Source organism: Callithrix jacchus, chromosome 1, assembly GCF_049354715.1.
Source record: "Callithrix jacchus isolate 240 chromosome 1, calJac240_pri, whole genome shotgun sequence".
Classification (NCBI taxonomy): domain Eukaryota; kingdom Metazoa; phylum Chordata; class Mammalia; order Primates; family Cebidae; genus Callithrix; species Callithrix jacchus.
The window spans coordinates 153,459,684-153,486,065 of record NC_133502.1 but is presented as its reverse complement, the minus strand read 5'-3'; the positions used below and the strand labels follow the sequence as shown (position 1 = coordinate 153,486,065).

The following is a 26,382-nucleotide window of genomic DNA, read 5'->3' as shown; positions in this document are numbered from 1 at the left end:
GTCTGTATTCTACACAAGGCATAATAGATTACAAAGCAAAGCTTTCTCTAACTCAAAGGTGAAAAGTGCACAGTTAACATCCTTTGCAGAACCCATAGCAAAATATTATTTTGAGAAAATATGCACTTTGGCTACCCAGTGAAGGTAGGAGAAAACTGTCACAGGTCATCATCAAGACTTCCCCAACGTTGTCTTTCATTTTTAAATAATGAAATACACATTATTTCTCCTGCTTTCTTTCATGTATATTACTGTATGTTTTCCTTTTGGCTTTTCTGCATACCCTATCTTGGGAATCACTCCATAGCAATAAAAAGACATCTTACTCTTTTTTACAGCTCCATACTTCTTCTTTATGTAGAAGTACCAGCTTATTTTACTAGTCCCTTACTAGGCATGTCAGTTATTTCCAATATTTAACTATTGAAAATAATGCAACAAGAACTTTGCACATAGTTTGTTTTATATTTGTGGAGCATACCTTCAGAATAAAATTCCTCAAAGTAGGATGTCTGGTTCAAATGCATTTTCATGGTTGTGAGATTGTGCCAAATTCCCCTTCATGGAGTTGAGCCATTTTGCATTTCCACCAGCAATATATGAATGCAACTTTCCTTATAGTCACACCAAAAAACGGTTTGCCATGGATTTCCCTCAATAGGAGAGACACTGCAGTAGAGCTGTCATTTGCCTTTCTTTTATGAGTGAAGTTGTGTTTAAAAATCACCTGCATTTCTTTTTCTGTGACTTGTCTATTTACCACTTTATTATCTACTTTTAGTTTCACTTGATTTTTCTCGTCAGCCTCTTTCAGGTCATTGTTGTTTTTCTGTTCACTGTTGGCTCTCACCTGAACTACTCCACCAGCCTGCTACCACCCTTTCCTGTATTACAGTATATTCACACGGAGCTGCTGCTCAGTCTTTTTCTTAGAGAATTAATAGTAATCCTGGGCTATAAGTCCATCTTCTCTGTGAGTGCTCACTACGTATACAAGGCCTTCACCCACCTTATTCATCCCAGCATCCTTTTACTCTGCTGCAGCCACCCTTGCATCTTTCTGTCCTTTGCCTAAAACTGTTTCAATTTCAAAAATTCCAAAGCGGATATCCGTCTCTGAAAGCCCACTCCCATCATCCTCACAGGGTTCCCCTCACTTTTTTATTTTTTAAAATAAATAAGATGGGGTGTCTCTGTGTTGGCCAGGCTGGTTTTAAACTTCCAGCCTCAAGGAATCCCCTCATCCTGGCTTTCCAAAGTGCTGGAATTAAAGGTGGGAGCCACTATACCCAGCCCATTTCACTTTTAAGACAGTTCACATGTCACTGAAAGAGAACATCCAGCTCTTAGCGCCAACCGTCCATGAAACTGCCCTCCTCTTTAATCCATTACCCTGCTTTACTTTCTTCCCAGCATGTCACCACCTGCCATTCTTGACTATTCATGTGCTGGCTGCCCTTACTTCCCTATCAAATGTAAGGGTCAGACTTAGAATGGGGCTCTCTGTTGTGTTCCACTGTTTGCCCTGCATCTGCAACACTGCCAGGCCATTTAAAACTGCTCAATACATATATTTCATTTTACCCCAAACTAGTTAAGTTTCTCCCAATTCTCCCAGATCTGCTAAAGTTGCCTTTTGTTTTATCATCTAAGACAGCATCAGATTTTTTAAACTGGTAGCTATTTAGAATTAATGACACAAGCTATCAAGATCCACAAAAATATAAATGAAGAATGTTAATGTCTATTTAGAAGTCAATGGTAACTGCAGTTTGACACAAGTATATTTTATACTAAAATACCTTAAATACAAAGTGACTCATTTCATTGGTTTAATTATGTCACTAGACAAAATATATTATCTGAATTTCATAACGAGATATCATGCATCTGTCATCAAAATGTGCTTTATGTGTGTTTTTAGAATCAAACATGACAGAATTGTTTCTGACTTTACAAAAAAATATGGCCAATCGCAAAGGGTAGGTAAATAAATAGTGCTTTAACCAGTCTGTAGTACACTAAGCAGTTATTCAAAGTCATCAAGTACAGCAGGGTGCCCTGGCAGGCAAAGACATCCTGGAGTGCTCTCTAGATGTCAAGTACTGTTTGAGAAACTTACACCATTATTTCACTGCTTTAAGTAAAAGTTACAAGGCAGCACATATAAAATGATCAGAAAGTTTTATTTTACAAAAAAGTTTGTGAAATAAAATATTATATTCAAATGCATACCAAAAATTTCCAGAAAAACAGTACTCAAACAGTAACACAAGTGAGCTCTGGGTATTCTGAGTGTAATAAATAACTTTTCTTTATATTTTACATCTTTTACATGAAACATACTGAGTTATTTTAAAAGGAGGGTTCCAAAATAGCTACTAGAAAGCTGAAAGACCTGCTGCTCAGAGGTCTCCACATCATATGCCCATTCTTTCCCTTCCCTGACCCCTCACTTGAGAGAGCCAATAAACTAGCAGCGTTCCTATGGTAAGAACACAAAAGGCTGTATGAAAAGTTGATGGGTAGTGATAAAATTGGATAATGAGCTCCTACTATCTTAATCTGTGTTACTTATATTACCCCCGGTCATATTAAATATACTGCTAAATAAAGGCATGATAGGATGAAATATGTTTGAGTCTGAGATCTAAACTGGGTTCTTAGAACTTCTCTTTGAAATGGCTTCAAGACACAATGTTCTTTTGAAATATTTCAGAAGAGAACAATGAAGCAGAGAATCATTTATGGCATAAGTTCCTGAAACAGGACTTGCCACCTAGAGAGCACTCCAGGATGTCTTTCCACAGCAGTGAGCCCTGCTCTGCCTGATGTCTTTAAATGACTGTTTAGTGTGCCACAGAATGTTCGGAGCACTGGTTGCTGTGATATTTGTCTAAGTCACCAAAAGAATTCAATTCATCATAATAGAAAGGCTAAAATGTTTCACATCTAACTAGGAATTTATCACTTTCCAAGAAAAGTGATACACAATCTTCTGAAATAAAATATTAACAACAAACTTTGAATATGTCTATACTTTATATTGAGTGTTCTGAACATGTTTCTTTCTTGTTTTATTTGCCCAGCCAGGCTGGACTATACTGGCACGATCTTGGCTCACTGCAACCTGCAACTCCCGGATTCAAGTGATTCTCCTGCCTCAGCCTCCCACGTAGCTGGGATTACAGGTATGTGCCACCATGCCTGGCTAATTTTTTGTATACTTAGTAGAGAAGAAGTTTTATCATGTTGGCCAGGCTGGTCCCAAACTCCTGACCTCAGGTAATCTGCCCACCTCAGCCTCCCAAAATGCTGGGATTACAAGCATGAGCCACTGCACCTGGCCAAAGAATAAACACTGAAATATTCTGTTATCTCTTTACTGAATACCACAAAAATACGTTTGAAGAGACATATAGAAACTTACTGTCATGCACATACACATAAAATGGTAAATTCTGTGCTCACAAACTATTTTCTTCAACTGTTCTGACTTAACACTTCTTACTCACAGCCTGTGCTTTAATGTGTGGGGCTTACCTGCCCTCTTGCCAGCTTCTCCCGACCAGGGCATTCTCAGCTTCAAATCAGTTAGCAGAAGAAACTCTTCCATATTCATTAAACTGTTGATTTGACTGGTAAATGTAGGCCATTTTGTTACCCCTACTTTTATCCTTATCTATTTTAATAAATGTATAGACAGAAGGTAGAACCAGGAGAAATGGCACATGTCTGTATTGTCAGCTGTCCTACAGGCTGAGGCAGCAGGAGTGCTTGAGCCCAGGCCAGGAGTCAGAAGCTGGCCTGTGCCACACAGTGAGGACCCATCTCTTTAGGAGGAAAAACAGAGAGGTAAATGTTGCCTGTAAGTTGTGTAAAATAAAATGCAAGAGGAACTAATCAAGATGAAAGTAAGTTCTAAGAGAGGTCTATATTATGGGTAGACCTTAAAATATAAGGCATTCTGGAGTTTGTCAAGTTCTTTAAGAAATGAGTTGGGCATCACTATGACCTCCAATATCTACTTTGATGACTTAGAACCTCAGTTCTGTTCAGTAGCTGTCTCACACAGTCCCTTCAGATCTCTAAGCCTTCCTTTCTGCATCAGCAACATAGGGAGAATATACACAGGCTTTATTTGTATTGGAATGTTCCAATAAGATGTACATGAAAACATGTTTTACATCCTAAAGAATAAAGAAAAGGCTCACTTTGTTCTCTCACTACCTCATCTACCAAATCAGACAGAATATCACACAGAGGCTTGCCATACACGACCAATCAAGAAGTTTCCACAGGTACTTGCATGCTTTGTGTATAAGGTACAATCTATTAAGTCTCATAATTATTTGTTTATTCTTTCACAATTTTTCAATATTCTGAAAAGGGAGTACAGCACTTCCTTGTTACAAAGGCACACCCATTGTGAGGCTTAATTATTCTGTGCAAGAATGTAAGAGCCAAACTGAAGTTTAAACACAAGACCTATAAGACATTTTCTCCATACTAATAAAATCTCTGCCATTAAAATGAAAGAAATGAGCTGATCATATTTCTATGTCTTTATGATATAATGTTTTCTATTTCAGTGGACTTAGTTTTTGTTCAAGGAACTGGTTACCCAGAATTATCTGTTGCTAGATTCATCTATTTCTAAAATCCTAAAGGATTTTAGACTGAAGGCTGCTGGCCCTGGCTGATGCCTGTCACCCAAAAAGGCTATGCCACCTGGTTACCAGGAAGCAACCAAGTCAGGCTATTGGCTCACAATGCCCTGCCCCACAGCCCCACCCAATGGCTCACAATGCCCATCCCTGCTGCTGCCCACCTGTGGTCACCGTTCCCCCCATGTGGCTGCATTATTCATCCTGGGCTGCCTGAGCTTTCCAATCCTGAGAAAAGTGGTGGAGGGGAGGGTGGTTGTTATTGGAAGTCATCCTGGGTGCTGAACTCAGTAGAAAACCCTGGTTACTAATGTCAGTTTCATTAGCATCTCTGGTTTTCTGAGTCTGGTAGCTTTCATTTGCTCAACAAATGTAGTGATACACAAATGTTTGACTGATTTAGTAACTAAAGGCTCCTCTCCTGTCTTACAAGTGTTAGTTTTTCTTTTCAATTTGACCATAGCAAAAAAATGAGATGCTTCCTCTCTCCTCCCCTTTCCCATCCTGTAGGAAGGGGAGCCATGAAAACAAACTCTTTTCCATAGGCAGGGTCTGGCCTTCTAACTCTCAAGTCTTCACCTTACAAATTCAAATCTAAAGTCATTTAATCTCTTTTGGAACCTGTAACCATGAGCTAGCTCTACCTGTCTTTCAGAACAAGGAGGTAAACAAAGCCCGTGAAGTTACTGGAGTAGGGCTAAAGAGACATTCATGTCAACGTGGGAATTTTAAAGTAATCAGAGCTCCTCAGCTAAACTTTTGGGTAAAACCAAAACAAAAACAACTTTTTTACAGCTCTGGCAGTAACATTTCTTACCTTTTGCAGTCATTTTAAGCATGTCCCTCAATTTTTCCTTCGGTTTTCAAATTACAATTAGAAGAAATAAAGCTGCTTCTGTCAAGGTGACTTCAAACCATCTATTAAGAACACCATATAATCTCTTCCATGGCAAACTCTATTTTAAATTTAAGAAGTCTCCAAATATTTGAGTCTGAATTGTCCAAATTATTAGCTTCCTTATCGAATAGGAGAAAAGAAATGATTGGGCTTTTAACCGGCTCCTTTACTGAGGTACCATAGCAGCTGGATAGGTAAGGCTAAAGAATGGGATGGAGACTCCAAAACTGGAGTATCTGAATTTTCACTGTGGAAAGAGAGAGACTAGACCAAAAATGCCTCAAGCTAGAAGGCTCAACAACAAAGACAAGAGGCAGGACTAGCCTTTGTCCCCCATGCCCAGCCCTGGGAAAGCTGGCTATAGGCAGAAGGGAGCTGAAAGCTGAGGATGTCTCTGGGGTGAGGGGATGGGAAGGAGGTGTGGGAGGTGGTGGCCAGAGAGAAAATGGCACCCGTGGCTTCTTTACCTTTGCGTCGCTTGATGGGCTGCACATGCTGGTCTTCTGCCACTCCAGAATGTAATATGGCAGGCTCTTCAGTGGTGGTTGCTATTTGTGTAGGATCCACTACCTGAGTCTCACAACACAACAGCACTGCCTGCATGCAGTAGGCACAACCTAGGCCATCCTTGGAGCCTAGGCAATTCCCCATGGATGACCTAAAAGGGGACTTTCAAAACAAAGCAACACACAAAATAAGAAGAAAAAAAAAAAAGAACAATGAGAACACATGGACACAGGGAGGGGAGCACTACACACTGGGTTCTGTTGTGGGGAAATAGGGAAGGGACAGCAGGGGGTGGGGAGTTGGGGAGCAATAGCATGGGGAAAAATGCCAGATATAGGTGATGGGGAGGAAGGCAGAAAATCACACTACCACGTGTGTACCTATGCAACAATCTTGTATGTTCTTCACATGTACAACCAACCCGAAAATTAAAAAAAAGAAAAAAACAAAACAACACAAAAAAAAAACCAAGAAAAAAAAAAAAAAGAAACACACAAAATAAAAAAAGAAAAGAAAAGAAAGAAAAAGTCAAGCAACAGAGCAAGTGCCAAGGGCACGAACACTTCTATGAGAGTCGTCAGAGCTCTTCCTCCTCCCACTACCAGCTTCTGACTGAAGGCTGCTGGCCCTGGCTGATGACTTTCACCCACAAAGCCTCCTATGTCATCTGGTTACTAGGAAACAACAAAGTCAGGCTAGTGGCTCACAATGCCCATCCAGTGGCTCACAATGCCCTTCCCTGCTGCTGGCCACCCTGCCCCTCTTGGTGACTGCCTTATTCATCCTGAGCTGCCTGAGATATTCCATTTTTCACCATAGGCCTCAAAAAAACCCAGAAATGTCCCTTCATAGATTCTATATAGAGAGTGTGTCTAACCTGTGAATAAAAACAAAGGTTTTGTTCTGCATGATAAATCCACAAACACAAAGCATTTTCACAAAATCCTTTGGGGCCCACCTCTCACCTTCAGCTTCCTGTTCTTAGTTATTTGGGCTTCTGTCTTGTATGCTTTGTCATGTTCTAGGCCTTGTAAGGGTGAGTTCCATGTCTCCACTCATTTATATGTGCCCAGGATGGTTGGCTCTTGGGAGGGTCTTCATGGTGATTGAGGCCATGGATCCTTCGCACTGTTCCTTGAATCCACTTGATGCAAAATACTCATCCTGAAATGATGCTTTGAAAATGATGCTTCCAGTCAATTAGGGGCCAACTGTATTATGGATCCCTAGTACCCAATACATGGCTTATAAGAAATGAATGAAAAATGAGAGAATGAACTCAAGTGTGCTTACAAGGTGAGAGAAAAATGGTCCTACTTACTAGGTGTGCCACAAAGGCATCTGGGATCATTGGCTTTGCTATTTCATAGTAGGCCTGGGGCTTTGAAGGCTGGTATTTCCTCATTCTAGACCTCAAATTCCAATAAATTACCACCAAGTGGACAAAGGTCCATGGGCCAGAGCTCTTGGTGTGAACAACATACCTTTTTTGGGTGTGATTAATAGACAGGGACTATACAAAACTAAAAACAATGTTTGTGTGCTGACTACCTACAAGCCATGGTGATAAAACACTGTATACATGATCTTATTCAATGCTTGTTACAAATCCATGAAGTGGATTTTTACACAAACTTTCTATTTGAGCTTTTTGGAACAAGAGGCTAGTGTAGTGACTTTAACCTACTTAGCAGCAGATTCAGATATTTGTTATCTGATGGCCAATCTCTTTACATGTATACTCCTACATGCTTCTCCTTCCTGCTCATGATTTTATGGCAAATCCCACACATCATATAATTTCCTCCCTGACTGTCTTGGTATATGTCTGTAAAAGATATGATTCTTGTTTGTTCTTTCAAGACAAGGTTTCTGTCAACCAGGCCACAGTTCAGTGGCATGATCTTGGTTCACTGTGGCATTTCCTGCCTCAGCTTCCTAAGTAACTTCCTGAGCATCTACAGACTCACACCACTATGCCAAGCTAATTTTTTAATTTGCATTTTAGTAGAGACAGGGTCTTGCTATGTTGCCCAGCCTGGTCTAGAATTCCTGGATTCAAAGGATCTTCCTGCCTTGACCTCCCACACTACTGAGATTATAGGTGTGAACCGCCATGCCCGGAGACAAGAACTCTTTGAAAAATATAATAATCCCAATACCATCATCAACCAACCATCTCACACCATTACTCTTTATCACTGTCAACTCTCCTTCTAGCTCCAAATTTCCAGTCATTTCATGTATTTATTGTGTGAATCATGATCCAAATAAAGTCTCTCCTTGGAATTGTTTGATTCACCTCTTAGGGTTTTTTTGATCCTGACAACTTCTCACTTTGATCTCTGTGCTGTCCCTTGCAGTCAATTTATTGAATAAATCAGGCCACTTCCCCATAGTTTGGATTATGCTAAGTGTGTTCTTATTATGCTGTTTCTCATACTGTGAATTTTGCTAATTGTATCTTGTGATGTTGGTTAACTTGCTCTTCACTTTGTTCTAGTTTTGACAAATTAGTAGTTTGATCTCAAGACTTGGTGAGATTCAGGTTGGACTTGAGGGTCAGGTCAAAGACTAGTTTCTTCTAGGAGGAGGTGTGTACTTTCTGGACATCTTTTTTTTTTTAATTGGTGATGTTAATGGCCACTGATCAATTATGGATTGAATAATGAAAATATTCTTGTATCATTCCTTTTTCATTTATGAGCTGCCATACTTCCAGAAAGAGATACTGCTACATGAAGAAGGGTCTTGCATGAAGAAAAAAATGCAGCAAATATAAAAGAGATTCTGCTTCTTATAAACTGTGTTACTCACTTATACAACTTATATAGAAAACACCAGTTCATGGCTTGATTTCTTCTGTTTACCATTTTTCAAAATGATGGGCTGTTTCATTTATATCCTTCAATGGTGACCACTTCTATTAATTAATTTATTTAGACAGGGAGGGTCTAGCTCTGTTGCCCAGGCTGGTATGCACAGAAGCAGTCATGCCACTATAGCCTCAAACTTCTAGGCTCAGGTGACCCTCCCATCTCAGCTTCCTGAATAGCTGGGACCAAAGATATGGGCCTTCAAACCTGAGTAATTTAAAAAATGTTTTGTAGAGACAAAGTCCCCCTATGTTGCACAGGCTGGTCTTGAACTCCTGGATGAAGTGATCCTCCTAACTCAACCTCCCAGAGTGTTGAAATTACAGGCATGAGGAACTGTGCCAGCCTACTTTTATTTTTTCAAAAGGATCATTATGAATGCAGATATTCAAACATATCTGATATATCTCAATACACTGCAACTATTATTCTTATTAATGTAGAAAATGTCCTATCTTTGGTTAGGAGTCCCTTCAGATTGGCCCTTCAGACATGTTGAAATCATCCTAATAATCTTTGATAGATTCTTTGCTATCCAGAGTGACAATATGTTCCAGGCTCCTTACACATTTCTGGCCTAGACCTGGAATCAGCACTTTCTCCAGGAAGGCTTGTTTTCTTTCATTGGGCAATGGTATTTTGAGACTATATTGAGACTACAATCTTGGTGCTAGGGGTAAATAGTATAATTTTAAAACTTAGAAAACTGCCTGGCTCATGCCTGTAATCCTAGCACTTTGGGAGGCTGAGATGGGTGGATCACCTGAGGTCACAACTTTCAGACCAGCCTGGACAACATGGTGAAATCACATCTGTACTAAAAATACGAAAAATTAGCCAGGCATCATGGCGGGAGCCTGTAATCCCAGCACCTTGGGAGGCGGAGATGGGCAGATCCCAAGGTCAAGAGATCAAGACCATCCTGGCTGACATGGTGAAACCTCATCTCTACTAAAAATATGAAAATATTAGCCAGGCTCAGTGGCACTTGCCTGTGGTCCCAGATATTCCGGAGGCTGAGGGGGAAGAATCGCTTGAACTCAGGAGGCAGAGGTTGCAGGAAGCTAAGATTGGGCCAGTGCACTCCAGCCTGGTGACAGAGCAAGACTCCCTCTAAGATAAACAAACAAACAAAGAAAGAAATAAATAAGTAAATAAATGCAAGACTGCCTCTAAATCATTATACAGATAGTTAAAAAATGAATAAATGCAAGCCTGCACACAAATACATAAGTATAAAAATAATGTTGTGCGCCTGGGTCTCAATAAAATAAATGAGTAAATGTGAGCCTACCTCTAAACAATTAGATAGCTAGACAAATACATAAATAGAAGTAGGCCTCCAAATACATAAATAAATAGATAAGTAAATTCGACCTGCTTCTCCATAAGAACGTCAGCAAATAAATAAATGAATAAATGCAAGTCTGTCTCTAAATAAATCAATTGATAGATAAATAAATCAATAAGTAAGCTGCCCCTCTTGGCGGCTTATGTTTTTAATCCCCCACCCATTGGGAGCCAGAGCCAGCAATACCACCTGAGGTCAGGCATCGAGACCAGCCTGGCCAAGATGGTGAAAAAAAAATTCCTATCTCTATTTAAAAAAATAATAAGGTGAAAATAATTAACTTACTAAATAAAAATATAAATAAATAAATGCAAGCCGGCCTTCCTGCCTCTAAGTAAATAAATCAGTAATTATGTAAATAAATAAACAAAGGCCAGGTGAGATGGCTCATTCCTATAATCCCAGCACTTTGGGAGGCCAAGACCGGTGGATCATGAGGTCAAGAGATCGAGACCATCCTGGCCGACATGATGAAACCCCGTCTCTACTAAAAATACAAAAATATTAGCCAGGCTCGGTGAGACTCGCCTATGGTCCCAGATATTCCAGAGGCTGAGGAGGAAGAATTGCTTGAACTCAGGAGGCCAATGTTGCAGTAAGCCAAGGTTGGGCCAGTGCACTCCAGCCTGGTGACAGAGCAAGACTCCCTCTAAGATAAACAAACAAACAAATAAATAAATAAGTAAATAAACGAGAGACTGCCTCTAAATCATTTTACAGACAGTTAAGAAAATGAATAAAAGCAAGCCCACACACAAATATGTAAGTATAAAAATAAAGTTGTGAGCCTGGGTGTGAATAAAATAAATGAGTAAATATGAGCCTGCCTCTAAATAATTAGATAGCTAGATAGATAAATACATAAATCCAAGCCTGCCTCCAAATATATAGATTAAATAAATACATAAATTCAACCTACTTCTACATAAATACGTCAGCAAATAAATAAATAAATGCAAGTCTTTCTCTCAATAAATCAATTAATAAATAGATAAATAAATCAATAAATAAGAAACCACTCTTGGTGGCTCATGTTTTTAATCCCCCACCCATTGGGAGACTGAGCTGGCTATATCATCTGAGGTCAGGAAATCGATACCAGCCTGGCCAAGATGGTGAAAGAATCCCTTTCTCTATTTTAAAAAATAAGATTAAAATAAATAAATAAGTAAAAATATAAATAAATAAATGCAATCCAGGCTTCCTGCCTATAAATAAATAAATCAGTAATTATGTAAATAAATAAATAAAGGCCAGGCAACATGGCTCAATCCGGTAATCCTAGAACTTTGGAAGGCCGAGACACTTGGAACATGAGGTCAAGAGATCGAGACCATCCTGGCCAACATGGAGAAACCCAGTCTCTACTAAAAATACAGAAATATTAGCCAGGCGTGGTGGCACACTCCTCGGGTCCCAGCTACAAGGGAGGCTGAGGCAGAAGAATTGTTTGAACCAAAGAGGGGGAGGTTGCAGTGAGCCATGATTGTGCCACTGCACTCCTGCCTGGTGAGAGAGCAAGAATTCATCTAAAATCAATAAATCAATGATCCGATCAATCAATCAAGAAACGCAAGTCAGCCTCGAAATCATTACATAGATAGTTAAGAAAATGAATAAATGCAAGCCTGCACACAAATACATAAGTATATAAATAAATGTCAGCCTGTGTCTAAATAAATAAATGAGTAAATGTAAGCCTTCCTCTAAATAATTAGATAGGTAGATAAATACATAAATCCAAGCCTGCCTCAAAATATATAATTAAATCCGACCTGCTTCTCTGTAAGTACGTCAGTAAATAAATAAGCAAATGCAAGTTTGCCTCTAAATAAATCGATTAATAGATAGATAAATCAATAAATAAATAGCCCCACTTGGTGGTTCATGGACAATGGACTGCTTTGGTATTGATTTTTTTTTTTCTTCATTAGTAACCAACAGCACAGCTAACCAAGAAATCATACATATTTGGGGCCACATCAAACTGAAGAGTTTGAGCCTAACAAACAATGAACAAATTGAAAAAGCATACTAAAAATTGTAAGAAAAGTTAGATATTCAGTTAGATAAGGGGTTATTTTTGAAAAGGTACAAGCCAGTAACACTACCAGCTGGCAAAAAAAAAAAAAAAAAAAAAAAAGGCAGAAAAATAACCAAACAAAATAACCTGAAGAGATATTTGTGCAGACAAGAAACTGATGTGACATTTGCAAAAATGTGGTTACCATTACTACACATGAGAAAAATGAAGATCAAAACCACAGTCAGATCTTATCTCACTCCCAACTAGAATGAACATTACAAACAGATTAAAATATTTTAAAAGACAACTTCTAGTATGAATTTCACAAAGGGGAATTGTTTGTGGAAACGTAAATTAAGTATTGACACTATAAAAAACAGTTGGGGGTCCTACAAAGAATAGAAAAAAAAATACCATACCACCTAGCATTCCCACTACTGGGTATACATTCTACCTACCTGTCCATCCACAAAGGGATCAAGAAACTTTCATATGCATACACTAGGGAATATTCTTCAGCCACCAAAATGATGAAACAGACCCAGATAAACCTGGAAAACATTATGTTAAATATAATGAGCTGGGCCAAGAAAGACAAACACTGAATCTTAAGATGTCTATCTTAAAGAGGTAGAAAGCACAATATTGGTTACTTGGGTCTGGGAGCTAGAGGGGGAGTAGTGATTGGTTATGGAAGCAAAGTTATCTTGACCTTAAAGGAATCAATCTGAGTGTTCTCCTCCTCAGCCTGGTGACTGGAGTTAACAATACTATATTTTTCAAAAGAACAAGAAAGGAGAATTTTGAGTGTTCTCTCCACACAAAAATAATACTTTATGAGGGAACAGAGATCCTAAGTACCCTGATTTGATCATTACCCAATCTATATGTGTGAAAATGTACCCTTAATTATGCACCTTTATGTTGTGAAAAAAAAGTTAACAGAAATAAATACATATTGCTAACAATCACAGGGAACCATAAAAACAATTCATATCTAAAGGAATCCTGAGAAATACAATCAAAGTGAGGACCCACAATCCTCAATATTAAATCACGCTGCCAAACTGCAGTTATGCTGCAGATATATAGTACTTGGATAAAAACAATACCTAGAACTGTGGACAAAAACGGGGAGGACAAAACAAGATCAATGCAAATATGGACATAGTTAACTCACTTTGATAAAGACCACCGCAATGTGGAAGGCAGAGTCTGCTCAGTGAATACCTTTGAGAAAAATGTTATCTGGATGTGGAAGAAAGAAACAGGACCCTGATTTTACATGATATAAGAAAATCAACCCCTGCACCCCCCCCACACCCCCCAAAAAAACAAACAAACAAACCCCTGAAGACCAGAACAAAAGACCATAAACCACAAAATGTTTTTAACTAAAACACAGGTTGAGCATATATTCTGGGTCACTTGAATTTCTGCTCACCTTTGCAAAGAGAAAAAGAAAGAAACACCCTGGAAGAAAAACCTTACTGACAATTAAATTCTTTGTCACTGATATGTATTTCCTTATATGGATGATCAAAAATTACATGCATAAAACGCAAAAATAAACATGGACTACATCAACCTGAAAAGGTTCTGCATGGCAAAGAAACTGCTTTCCAAATAACAAAAGCATCCTATAGATTAGGCAAAAATTTCAGGTAATCATGTAATTCATGTGCTGTCATCTAAGGTGTACACAAAAACACTACAAAGTAACAAAAGAATCTAATATTTTACAAAGGACCTGAACAGACAATTCTGTGACATAAAATAGAACAACAGATAAAAGGTCCTCAAAATTAACTATCCAACAAAGTTAACTAACTGTGTGTGGTTTAATTGAAAAACACACGAGTAATCTTACACTTACTGAATATCCTGCCTCGGCCTCCCAAAGTGCTGGGATTATAGGCGTGAGCCACCATGCCCAGCCATATATAACTTTCTTCAAAGAAAATCACACAGGTGGAAAAATTTTGGGGTGTGTTTGTGTGTGTGTGTGTGTGTGTGTGTGTTTTAAGACAGGGTCTCATTCTGTCACCCAGGCTGGGGTGCAGTGTTGCAATGACGGCTCAAGTGACCCTGCCACCTCAGCCCCACTAGTAGCTGGAATCACAGGTGCACACCACCAGATCTTTTTTGTTTCGCTTTTTATAGAGACAGAGTTTGACCATGTTGTTCAGGCTGGTCTCGGACTCCTGACTTCAAGTGATTTGCCCACCTAGGCCTCCCACAGTGCTGGAATTATAAGTATGAGCTGCCACACCTGGCCCAAAATTGTTTTAAAAAAATAAATGGGCTTGGCAAGTGGCTCACACCTGTAATTTCACCACCTTAGGACGTCAAGGTGGGAGGATCACTTGAGGTCAGGAGTTCGAGACCAGCCTGGCCAACATGGTGAAACCCTGTCTCTACTAAAAATACAAAATTCCTGCCTACAGTGCCAGCTACTTGGGAGGCTGTGGAAGGAGAATTGCTTGAAACCCAGATGTGGAGGTTGCAGTGAGCCAAGATTGAGCAACTATGCTCCAGCCTGGGTGACAGAGCAAGACTCCCTCTAAAATAAATAAATAAATAAATAAAAATAAAATAAATAAATAAAATGTAGTATGACTAATGATAATAATGATCATTTCTTCCCTTCTATAGTTCTAGTAAAGAACTGTGCTAAGTTTTTTACATAAAGTTTCACATTTTTGTCTTCCCCATGACCCTATAAGCTGGTTATTATTATGTCCATTTATAGATGAGGAAGATTAGGGGCCTGGAGACATTAAGTAAATCACCTGAGGTCACACAGTAAAGAAGGGGCAGATCTCAGAGTTGTCTGGCTGCAAAGCTGGCAACTTTGCAGCCTTTCCCTCCCCCCCTGCGCCTTAACTGCCATCTTAGAGCTGGGTTTGATAATGCCTTCCCGGTCCAGGGCATTTTCTTCTACTGAGTATGTTCCTGGTAAATGGAACTGTTTATTTTCCACCTATTTATTTATTTTTTCTTTAAGATGAAGTCTTGCCCTGTTACCCAAGCTGGAGTGCAATGGTGTGATCTCTGCTCACTGCAACCTTTGCCTCCTGGGTTCCAGTGATTCTACTGCTTCAGCCTCCCGAGTAACTGGAATTACAGGCATGTGCTGCCACACCCAGCTAATTTTTTGTATGCTTAGTAGAGACAGGGTTTCATCATGTTGGCCAGGCTGGTCTCGAACTCCTGACCTTGTGATCCACCCACCTCAGCCTCCCAAAGCGCTGAAATTACAAGTGTGAGCCACTGCACCCAGCTACACTGATGCTCTTATCCTTTGTCCATCTGTTTCTGATGGCAACAGAAACCTTCACCTTCCAAAAACAATCACTGGGAGTCCACCTTGCACAGAGGTAGGACAAGCTTCCATGCAGGTAGGGATGCTGCTGCACCCACAACACCCATGCATCCTCCTCCCTATCTGCCTTGAGGTTGCAGCCAGAGGAGTTTGAAGCCTCTGCAGAGAGCACAACTTCACCAACTGGAACAGAATCCCCTTAAAGGAATGTATTTAGGAAGATCATTTCAAGCATACCATGTACGTGCATTTCTCCAAAATATGCTTAGATGGACTTCCGTAATCAGAAAGCTGTGTGTATGGGTTTTGCATTTTCTTGGTTCACACAAACCCCTTGAGAGGTCCCTGTGGGCACTGAGCCTATATGTAGATGTCCCCTCCCCTCCTTGATGTCCTAGAATCACAGTCCCTCTGAGGGGCTCCCACCCCCTGGGGAGCAGTCCCTCTGACCTACTCCCCACCTTCTGGAAACTGGGAGGTTGGAAGAGGGGGCACATGCCACAGAGCCAGCACACAGTAGGTTACTCAAGGCACATCTAAGCCTTCGTTTCTGTTATGTGGAAATGCTTCCTTCACAACTGCAGTCTAAAAACCTCCCCTCAGCAAGAAGGTGCTGCTCAAAACTCTGGGCACACATTAGGGCTGGAAGGTGGTGGCAGAGAGGGGAATATGGCCTGCCCATCCACCAGGCAATGGGGCACCTGCCCATCTCTCAGCCTGGTCTCCCCACCTTCTGGGCTCTGACTGCAATGCCTTTCTCTTTCCCTTTGCAATTCCCTTGGGTCCTGCTCAAGACAGATAAAAGACAGAGCAACCTGTCTTTATGAGAGGTTCCTCTGCCAGAGGGAGGGACCTGGAGAAAACCAGAATGAGGGCCAGAGCCAGAGAAAAATAAAGCACCAGGGCCTACCACACCAGTGCCTGAGGGTACACTTTATTCCCCAAGGATTTACCCCCAGGTACATGCTTTATTTCAATCTATTATCTTTTTCTTTTCATATTCCTTTATGAAGGCACTGGGAAATGCATTTATAAGTGTGAGAGGTATTAACATCTTCCTGGAAAATGTATTAATAATGTATTCCCAGGTTAAATTTTTGATCTCTTTATCACTGGCTACCTAGTGGACTCACATGAATCAAGTGTGGATTAGAAAATGGGATCCTGTAGTGTGATGCTTTATACCCCACAGATGAGTTGCATGGGAATAGTTGCTTTGATGAAACAATGTAGAAAGGCAGCACGACACAGTGACCAGAGCATGGTGCCTGTGCCCGGCCTAAAATCTAAGCCACATGTTCCTAGTACTGTCACTCAGCTCCCCTGTCCTCAGCTTCATTTCTTGGATGTGAACATGTTACTAGGGCCTGCTTATTACTACGCTGTTATGAGGCTAAATATAAATGCAGACACAGCCTTAAGAAAGATGATGGGTACTTCATAAGGGCTGTTCTACACAGGTGTTCAACTGTTACACATCTGGAAGAATAAGGAAGACATGCAGCACTGGTGACCTCCAGAGACGGGACATGGAAGGTGACAGGTCAAGGCAGGACAAAGCTCCACCTTTCCACATTGGCATGGGCATGATGCTTTACAGCTCAGGGGGAAAAAATCTGTTACCTCTTGTGACATGGGATGGGAAGAGTGTGAGCTGACTTCTATTGTATGGTTCAGGGAACTGAAATTTAGATTCAGTGATTTGCTCAGAGTAACAATGCTGATGAGTAATCAAGCTAAGGCAGGGAATTTAGTTGGTTCCCTGGGGATGAAGATCCCTGAATGCTTGAGCCCAGGAGCCCACACCCTGGACTCCAAAGTGAGGACCCTCATCCATTTCTAAATCCTCTTATACCCCAACACTGCTGCAGGGAGACAGTGATGCCCTGGAGGGGGTGCCTGGCCCAAGAAAAGGGCCCAAACCCTGACTTAACTCCTGGCTTGACATTTCAACCCCTCACCCTAAATGCAAGACTTTCTCCCAAGGAAGCCCTGCTGAAGGCTTGGGGGCTCAAATTTGTGTCTGTCTTACCCACACTTGACCCTGTATCTGCCTTGTGGGGAGACTTCCTTGTGGTTGGGTGACCTCCCTGAATGACCAGTAGCCTCCTTGACTCCCAACCGACTCGGAATGCAGGACATTCCCAGTCAACTGCCCCTGTGACAGTCGGACTTAGAATCAGATTCATCTTCACCCAACCAAATCAGGCTGCTGGGCAGTTAAGATTCATTAAGTGAAAAAGTGGCCTGTGGGGCTGGTGTTTAGACAGCTCAGGAAAGGAAGCCAACAAGCTGCCAGGGTCTCAGTGCCTATTGACCAGAACAGCTGCCTGAGCAGCCTGGAATCAGGCCTGGCTAAGAAGGGTCAGAGGCTGACACAGCTCTGAGTGAACAGCTCCCTGCTCCTACCCTTCCTCACCAAGTCTCAGGCCCTGCTGTGTAAACCACAACCATTCCAAATCTCCTGATGGCTTTAAGTCCACAGCACCTTCAGTGGAGAAGCTGGCAGGGGGTGATGACTGAGGCTCCACCTGCTGTTGGCCAGAGGCTGATTTAGATGCTCCTGGGGATGGGCAGGAGGTTTCCTTGTACCTAGATCACTTTTCTGGCATACCCTGTATTTGAATCTTTCAGGATCTCTTTCCAGAGAAACACATGAGAAAAACACATTCAAAGTAGAGACCACTGTTGATATGCTCCTGGCAGGAGACCATGGGCCAGTGCTCATGTTTCCCAGGTTACATTTGTGTTCACCAGCTGCCTAAGGGAGACTGAGTCAAAGTTGGGCTTAGGAGGAGGGGTCCTGCAGTGTGGTGGACACTTACAATACACAACAGACCAATTGCATTGAAGATGTTACTCTAATGAGAGGCAGCAATTCAAGAAGGCAGCTGAGCTCAGTCACTGAGAGCAAGGGGCAGGTGCCTGATGGCCTGGGCTCAGATGGCAGCTAGAAGCTGTGTAACCCTAGGAAAGAAACTTAACCCCTCTGTGCTCAGTTCCCTGCTGTGTGATGTGGAGATGTATATGGGGACTGCCTGTTAGCATTATGTATGAAGCATACTGTAAGCAGATGCAAATTAAACCCAAAGAAGAATGACTTTGTAAGTGCTACAAAAGTGTTCAAATATGAACTATCTAAAGGAATGAGGCAGACAGGTAGCAGTGGCTGCCTCCAGAGAGGAAGCTTGGATGGCTAAAAGTCATGGGGGGGGGCGGGTGAAAGATCAGTTTCCAGTCCTTATATGGGCAAGATGCCTTAAGACATGCCATCTCTTGTGATCCTCACATGAGCCCTGTGAGGTGCGCAGAGCCAGGCTATATTCCGCATTTTACAGTTGCGGGCACTGAAATGTAGAGGGGCCAAGTGACTTTCCCAGAGCCACAAAACTGAGGAGGGATGGGCCTGAGGCAGGAATGTAGTTGGCTTCCTGGAGATGGATCCTCCCAGGGAGGAGGAGGAGTGTGTGCCTCCCTAAGGAGTGATGTGGCGTGGAACGGGACAGAGATTCTTTACACTATAGGGTTGTTGTAACTCTAGCCTCCTGGTGTGACCACAGGATAAGGGCAGGCAGGCATCCTCAGGTGTCCACAATGCCCAGAGAAAGGTCAGCTTACCCCAGAGTCAGCAACCGATGTGACAACAGCCACAACTGCAGAGGTCTCCCTCCCAGCCTCCCTGGTGTTGTCTTTTTTGGGGATGGGTCTCACCAGGCGCTAGTAAGAAACTACAGCCTCAACCTCCAGGGAGAAGTTGGAAGCAAGCCCCTATCACACTCTCAGGGTCTTTGGGTGTGTTTGGAGTGTCTGGCTCAAAAGGGCTGTTGAGACACCACAAATGATTCTCCAAAGTGACTATGGTAACTTACATTCTCAGCAATGTATGAAAATATATGTTTCCTAACCACCCCAGCAAACACTTGATGTTTTTAGACTTTAAAAAATGGTTCCCATTTAATAGGTTAAAATTAGATACAGTCAACAACACTGGGTCTTACTTTGTAAAAAAAATAAGTTTTTAGACAATGATAGAAAATAAGAATGAAAATAGTTCATGTGTTCTATGTGGGACTGTGGGAGAAATTGCTTTTAAATAGAATTTCTTATGAAGTTTTAAAAATGGAAGGGAAACCTGATGGCAGAGAGCAGCCAGGCCCACAGTTGCCTGTGGATGCACGGACTGTGGTGGAGCCTGGAACGCACCAATGACCACCAGTCCCCGGGGGCAGTCAGTTCAGTGACAGCATCACTAATTACCTGGTCAACACCCCAGTAGCACATGGCGAGGACAGGGAGGCCCAAGATGAGTGTGGGCCAGGGGAGGTCTTCAGTGATGGGATGTGGCTTGGTCCAGTTTCCTCTCCCAGTCTTGGTACTGCAGAGAGGTACTTACACAGCAGCCCCTGGTGTCCTTCCACTTCCCTCAGGCTTAAAAGCACCATGATTATCAGTCCTTTAAAGAGCACAATAGCATGTGACTGAGGAATCAAGACTGCAAAGAAGTGCCTTGTTTCCTGGAAATGTTGCAGGTTGGGGAAGTGGTGAGGATCCACTGAGGGGAAGTGCTCATGGCTGAAGAAAGATGAGGCCTGATGCCTGGCAGTTGGATTGAGCCACATGGAGACCACGTTGTACCCCACAAAAGCAATCTGGTGGAGAGGTGCCAAAAAAAGGGAGAAGGCCAGGGTCATAGAACCTGTGCAGGGATTTGGAACCAGAGCACTCCTCAGAATGGGTGCAGAGATGGTCTGTGAGGACCTGTCTGACTTCAGTGAGGGTTTGAGGGACAGAGAGTGATGAAAGCAGCCCTGCACAGGAGGACATCAGGGTGGGGAAGCAGGTCTCAGGGAGGTCTAGACCTCAGTCCAAACAGCAAGGGAGTGAATATTCCAGGGAGAGGCTGCCCTGAGTTCTCCCAAGGGCTCAGAGGAAAGGTTTCAGCAGGTGGGGTCAGAAAAGGAGTGTTCAGGGCTGTGAGGGGAGGGTGACCTGAGCTTCTTACAGCACCTGATGCAAACAGTGATAAAGGACATAATGAGACTAGTTCAGAGTCTGAGGCAGAGAATGGTGAGGAGGCTGTGAGTTTGGGGGAGAGAGGGGGAAAAGGGCCTGGGTTAAGAAGGCAGGGTCCTGGGCTCTCTATAGTCCAGCCAGGGAAGAACAGAGCCCCGAGAGGCCCAGAGCTTCCTTATGACACCTGCTCAAAGAAGTGTCTGTCTGGCCAGGTGGTGTTCTGTAGACTGCTGTGGGGTGGGGGAGTGGCTTCTCCTGGGCACAGGACCCCAGGAACCTGCAGAACACAGGGTTCCAGGCTCCCTTGGATGCCCCCTGATGGCTTCCCTCTGAAGGGCTGTAAACTGGCTCACTGGGTACCCACAATGTGTAAGGCACTGTTCTCAGTATAATGCACAAGGCACTGCCAAACTCACACCCATTTATGATAGGCACAATTACTATCCCCATTTTAGAGCTAGGGAAACTGAGGCACTGAGCAGTTAATCAACTTGCCCAGCCTCTATAGATGGTCAGTGTAGAGCTGGGGTCTCAACACAAGCAGGCTCCCTCACAGTGTGAGCTCCTAGCTACTGGCTGTCCCACTGCCCTTTTCTGGACTTGGCTGTCTGGGGTGGTAGTTGTGCCTTCTGGCTGCAGATGAATGACCAGTTGCCTCTTCCAGACTGGCTCCCACCCCTCTCCTGGCAGCAGCCTCTTAGGTCGCAGAAGCTGATAATGATGTGATAAATGGGCCTTTCAGAATGGAGGCAAGTGTGTGGTGCACAGGACTTCTCAGTCCCAGCAAAGGCTGTGTCCCTGGCCCTCCCCTTGTTACAGATTCTTTGCTGTCCCTGGCTGATGAGTTCCCTCATGCTTCCTTCCTCTTCAGTTTTGGCTGCAGAGGCACAATCCAGAAAATGCTGGCATGAAGGCTGTGAATAAGGATGACATCTCAGAGACATCACAGTGCATACTGCTGAGAGAGTAAAGCCAATCAAGGCAGAGGAGCATGGTTGGGAGTCGCAGAGTCACTGGCCCCAGAAGAGGCCACCAAGGAGGTGGAGGCTGTTGAGGAGAATATGGAAGGTTCGGAGTGGGATGGCATGTCAGAGAGAGATATGCAGCCAGCAGCTACCTGAGCCTGATGCCTGAGCAGTAGGAAGTTTTCCCTGGACAGGGGTTCCTGGGATGCAGTTCTTACTCACCTGGTAAGGATGTGGAGCCTAGTGAGGATAGAATGGTGGCCCTGAGAGGGGCATCAGGGAGAAATGAGGAGGGTTCCAGGAGCCCTGCTGTGGGCTAGAGGCAGAAACCCTTATAATTAGAGCAGGAACAGGGTTGAACTTTCCGGTCCCATCCATGAACTCGTTGAGGAGACCATTTACTCGGTGAAAGGTCCATGGCTGTTCCATCACCAAGGGGCATGAGAAGGCTGGAAAAGGGAACACTTCAGTGCAGTTTTAATGCACGTTAGCTATAAAAGGAGAATTGCCTGAACCCACGAGGCGGAGGTTGCGGGGAGCTGAGATCGTGCCACTGCACTCCAGTCTGTGTAACAAGAGTGAAACTCTGTCTCAAAAAGAAGAAGAAGAAGAAGAAGAAGAAGAAGAAGAAGAAAAAAAAAAAATATATATATATATACACACACACACACACACACACATACATGAAAGAAAAAGGGGATTCCGCACACCGACTAGAACCCGACCCAGACTGCGGCCTGCAGGCTCGGCAGGGGGCAAAGGCTGGAGCAAGGTCTGCTGAGCCCACTGAGCTCGCGGCGCCCGGAGCTGCTCCAGAGCTGGAGTTAGCGAGCAAGCTGCACCCCCGCGGCTTTCCCGACTCCCCACGCTGAGCAAGGGCGGCAGCCGCTCCGAGGGTTTTATTTCTCCCCGCAAACTTGTCGGAGGGGGCGGTAGGCGCGCTCCGGTGAGGCGCCAACACCGTGGGCCCGCGTTTGTTTTGGACTCTGGGGACTGGGACAACACCGGCGTTGTTGGAGGGGTGGCCGTCCGGGGCGGGAGAGGCTACCGGAAAAGCACCTGCGCCTCGCCGCTAGCCCCGTGAGCTACCGGGGTTCTGAACTCCCTGGCCCCTGGTGGTCGAGTCAGCATTCGGTCCCGGAACCCGGCAGGCTGCGAGCCGGCAGGAGCTGGCACAGCTGGTGCAGAAACCCCCAGGAACCCCGCGGCCCTTGCAAACATGGAGGTGACTGCTTGCAAAACCCCCTTGCAAACATGGAGCTGCCGGCTTCCAAAGCCCGTTTCCAAAGCCGGGGGTGGGCTCCAGCGGTACTTCTTCAATAGGCGGGGTTGAGTTAGGGAAGCTCCCCGCCCATAGGGGCTGGAGAAGGTGAGCGAGCAAGGGGGAGGGGCGGGAAGTCAGCAGGCTGGCTCGGTGATTGGCTGAGTATTTGATGGATGGGCATTATATCCAATGTTGGAACGAAGCTTGAGTTTTGTTTTTTGTTTTTTTGTTTTTTCCCCCTCTGCGGGGCGGGGCGGTATTTCCCTGGTAACGGAGAAGTGGCGGGTGGTAAAGGTCGTGGAGGGTTTCTCCATCTTCCTTCCCTCCCTCCTTTCTAATCTGGGCACCAGGGCCTGTGACCGTTTCGTTAGCGGAGAGGTAGCTGCCAGTCAGCTTCGGTAGGCCTGTGCCCCAAGCCCTTCTGGCGGCCTCCGTGCTGAGCTCGCGGCTCACGCGGAGAGGGACGCGCAGTGACGAGCGGCCGAAGCAGCTTTGCGGTGAGAGCACGCGGGACCGGGGGTCGGGCGGGAGCCTAGTGGCGGGTAAGGCCGCACTCTAGGGTGTGTATGGAGTGGAGGGTCCTGACCTCCTTGGCTTCCCGCAGAGCAGGCGGGCTGGAGGTGTGTGGCTGTGAGAGGCGAGTGGGAGGCGGGGCGGGGTGGCTCTCCGCGAGGGAGGAGGAGAGTGTACTCCCGTTGCACGTTGAGTGGGACAGGCTCTCGCGCCGCCTCTCTGAGGCAGGACCCGCGCACCCGTGCAATTGTGGAGAAAGGGACTGGGCAGCTTCGCGCTGAGGGCGGTTTACAGCCGATCACACCCTCTCCTCCCCGGGTGTGCGGGGCCTCGGGCGTGCGGCCGCGCTCCGCCCTGCTGGGGTCCGGGACCGGTAGGGGGTCTCCGCGAGTCGACTCTGGGCACGGCAGGGAGGGCGCGTGAAGTGTGAGTTCTTCCACCTCCTTGAGATCCGGTTGGCTGGAGGGTCGTACTGATTGGTGCTGCCAGTCCCCTTGCTCCCTTTCTCAGCTTGTCTGTCCCCCTCTCCCCTCCTGGTTTCCGCCTCACTGCCAAGGAGGCGGAACCCGCTGTTGGATCGTGCTGGGAGTTTGGGCGCCTAGATCTGCCCCACCCTATGTCTTGGAATTTTGTAATTCAGAGAGTTTTAATAATTTACATACAGAGAAAGTTTTTTTTTTCTTTGTTAAGGAAGGAGGTGTATAGTAATTTGACAAGATTCCTGGCAAAGCATAATTCTGTTTACATTTTCTGTGTGAATAGACAAGACCAGTGACAGCTGTGCATGGCAGATGTTAGTACCTGGGAATTTTAATTGGAATTAAAAGGTTATGGGCATGGCAATCAGTAGTATAGCATAGTGCTTTTCAAGGCTTTCTTAGTTTTCTGGGCAATTCCACCAGTCAAGAGTTTGTTAAGCTTTACTTTCTATAGGCCTTTGAAAAATTACATAGTGTATGCTTTTTCAGAATACACCCTCCTCGCCCCTTGAATAATAAAAGCTTATATTTATTGAGCACTTACTGTGTCACAGGTACTGTGTTAGGCACTAGACTTTTTTTTTTTTTTTTTTTTTTTGAGACAGTCTTGCTCTGTCGCCCAGGCTGGAGTGCAGTGGCGTGATCTCAGCTCACTGCAACCTCCACCTCCCGGGTTCAAGCAATTCTCCTGCCTCAGCCTCTTGAATAGCAGGGACTACAGATGCACGCCGCCACCCTCAGCTTTCGTATTTTTGTAGAGATAGGGTTTCACCATGTTGGCCAGGCTGGTCTCTAGCTCCTGGGCTCGGGCGATCCACTTGCCTCAGCCTCCCAAAATATTAGGATTATAGGAAGGAGCCACTGACTGCACTTGGCCACATAATGTCTTTTTTTTTTTTTTTTATGGAGTCTCATTCTGTCACCAGGCTGGAGTACAGTTGTGTGATCTCTGCCCACTGCAGCCTCTGCCTTCCAGGTTCAAGTGATTCTCCTGCCTCAGCCTCATGAGTAGCTGGGACTATAGGCACATGCTACCACACCCTGTTAATTTTTGTATTATTAGTAGAGATGGGGTTTCACCATGTTGGCCGGGGTGGTCTCCATCTCTTGACTTGTGATCCACCCACCTTGGCCTCCCAAAGTGCTGGGATTACAGGCATGGGCTGCTGTGCCTAGCTTCTTTCATCCCTGTTGTGGCATGTGTTAGAATTTCCTTTTTTTTTTTCTTTCAAGACAGAGCCTTGCTCTGTTGCTCAGGTTGAAGTGCAGTGGCATGATCACAGCTCACTGCAGTGTCGGCCTGAACTTAAGTAATCTTCCTACCTTAGCCCTTCAAGTAGCTGGGACTACAGGTATGTGCCACCATGCACCTGGCAAATTTTTTAACTTATTTGTAGAGATGAAGTCCTGCTATGTTGCCCAGGCTGGTCTCGAACTTCTGGGCTCAAGAGATCTTCCTTTTTCAGCCTCCCAAAGTGCTAGGATTACAGATGTGAGCCACCATGCCCAGTCATTGGTGGCAATTTCTAACTGATATATTTCTTATTTGCCCCTCCTTTTGCTTTTGTTTTCCCTACCCTCTCTCTGTCTTGTGTGCTTGTATGTTACCCATATTTCCCAGCATGACAGTGGACCTTTCATGAGTGTTCTTGGTGTCCTCCAGGGCTAGCTTGCTCACATGTGGGCTATTGGAGGATATGCAGGTCCACATTCCTTATTTGCAGTTCTGGAATGAAAAGGTTTTGTTTGTTTTTTGGTAAATCTAGTTCCACAACTAATCTGGGGGGGCAACCCAATCCAGGCTGTCCCGTGTGATGCAGAAATGTGACTGCTTGATTATGGGGAGCTGCCCCAGCCTTAGCTGGGAGAGAGAGATGATACACTATATGTACCATATTACCTTTCTAAAATCCAAGCAACACTGATGACTCTAAGTGGAATCTCTCCCTCTACTGTAGACTAATATGTCTCATGGGCCACTCAAGGTCTCCACTCAGTGTCTCCTCTTGGATAGCTAAGAAGCATTGTAGACTCTTTGCTGTCTTTTTCATATGCCATCCATCAGCAAATCTTACTTGCTCTATGTCCAAAATACTTCCTAGAATTAGACCACTTAGGACCTGCATCTCCGCTACCCTTGTCAGTGCTTGTGTATTTCTAGCTTGGTGTTATCAGTTCTGGAAGTCAAGCTTCTATTAAATGTGGGTGACTGGTCTTATGTTGCGTCTGTTATACTGGAGTGATAATTGACTTGCATGCTATCGCTTTTGGTTTTTGCTTGAACGCAGAATGAAGCGGCATTTGGATGACCAGGAGTCACTGTCGTATGCAGCCCAGCAGTGTCAAATCCCGGGCAGCACAGAGGCTTTCCTCACCAGCACCGGGTGCTTGCCCCCACCCCTCCTGTGAATAAAGCAGTGGCAGAGACCATGCAGTCAGCCCCGGGAATTCAGTACTCTAACACCCAGCTACCAGGTAAGCTGGAGCCAACCTGAGAG

At 44.2% G+C, this 26,382-nt stretch overlaps 1 protein-coding gene and 1 long non-coding RNA gene across 8 annotated transcripts in view; one reads left to right on the top strand and one right to left on the bottom strand.

Annotated features, from left to right (window-relative positions):
- Positions 1-17,783, bottom strand: part of LOC103794606 (uncharacterized) — a 57,382-nt gene extending 39,599 nt beyond the window's left edge. For 4 of the 7 annotated variants that reach the window (XR_013535690.1, XM_078373660.1, XM_078373672.1 and 1 more), the window contains exons 1-6: positions 17,683-17,783; positions 13,506-13,573; positions 12,784-12,876; positions 9,941-10,061; positions 7,038-7,247; positions 6,033-6,234 (exon numbers count right to left, since the gene is read on the bottom strand). Coding sequence is in view for 5 of the 7 variants with exons in the window: in XM_078373660.1 (XP_078229786.1) it covers positions 6,033-6,216 (184 nt within the window). In the remaining 2 variants the exon portion in view is untranslated. Of the gene's footprint in view, positions 1-6,032; positions 6,235-6,452; positions 6,687-7,037; positions 7,248-9,940; positions 10,062-12,783; positions 12,877-13,505; positions 13,574-17,682 lie in introns of those variants that run through there. The other 3 variants (XR_004727927.3, XM_035253589.3, XM_035253586.3) reach the window with 2 other exon arrangements.
- Positions 17,784-23,131: 5,348 nt separating this feature from the next.
- LOC103794318 (uncharacterized) overlaps positions 23,132-26,382 on the top strand; it is a 190,718-nt gene continuing 187,467 nt past the window's right edge. The window contains exons 1-2 of the long non-coding RNA XR_004727933.3: positions 23,132-23,389; positions 26,173-26,359. This is a non-coding gene — a long non-coding RNA (uncharacterized LOC103794318). The remainder of the gene's footprint in view (positions 23,390-26,172; positions 26,360-26,382) is intronic.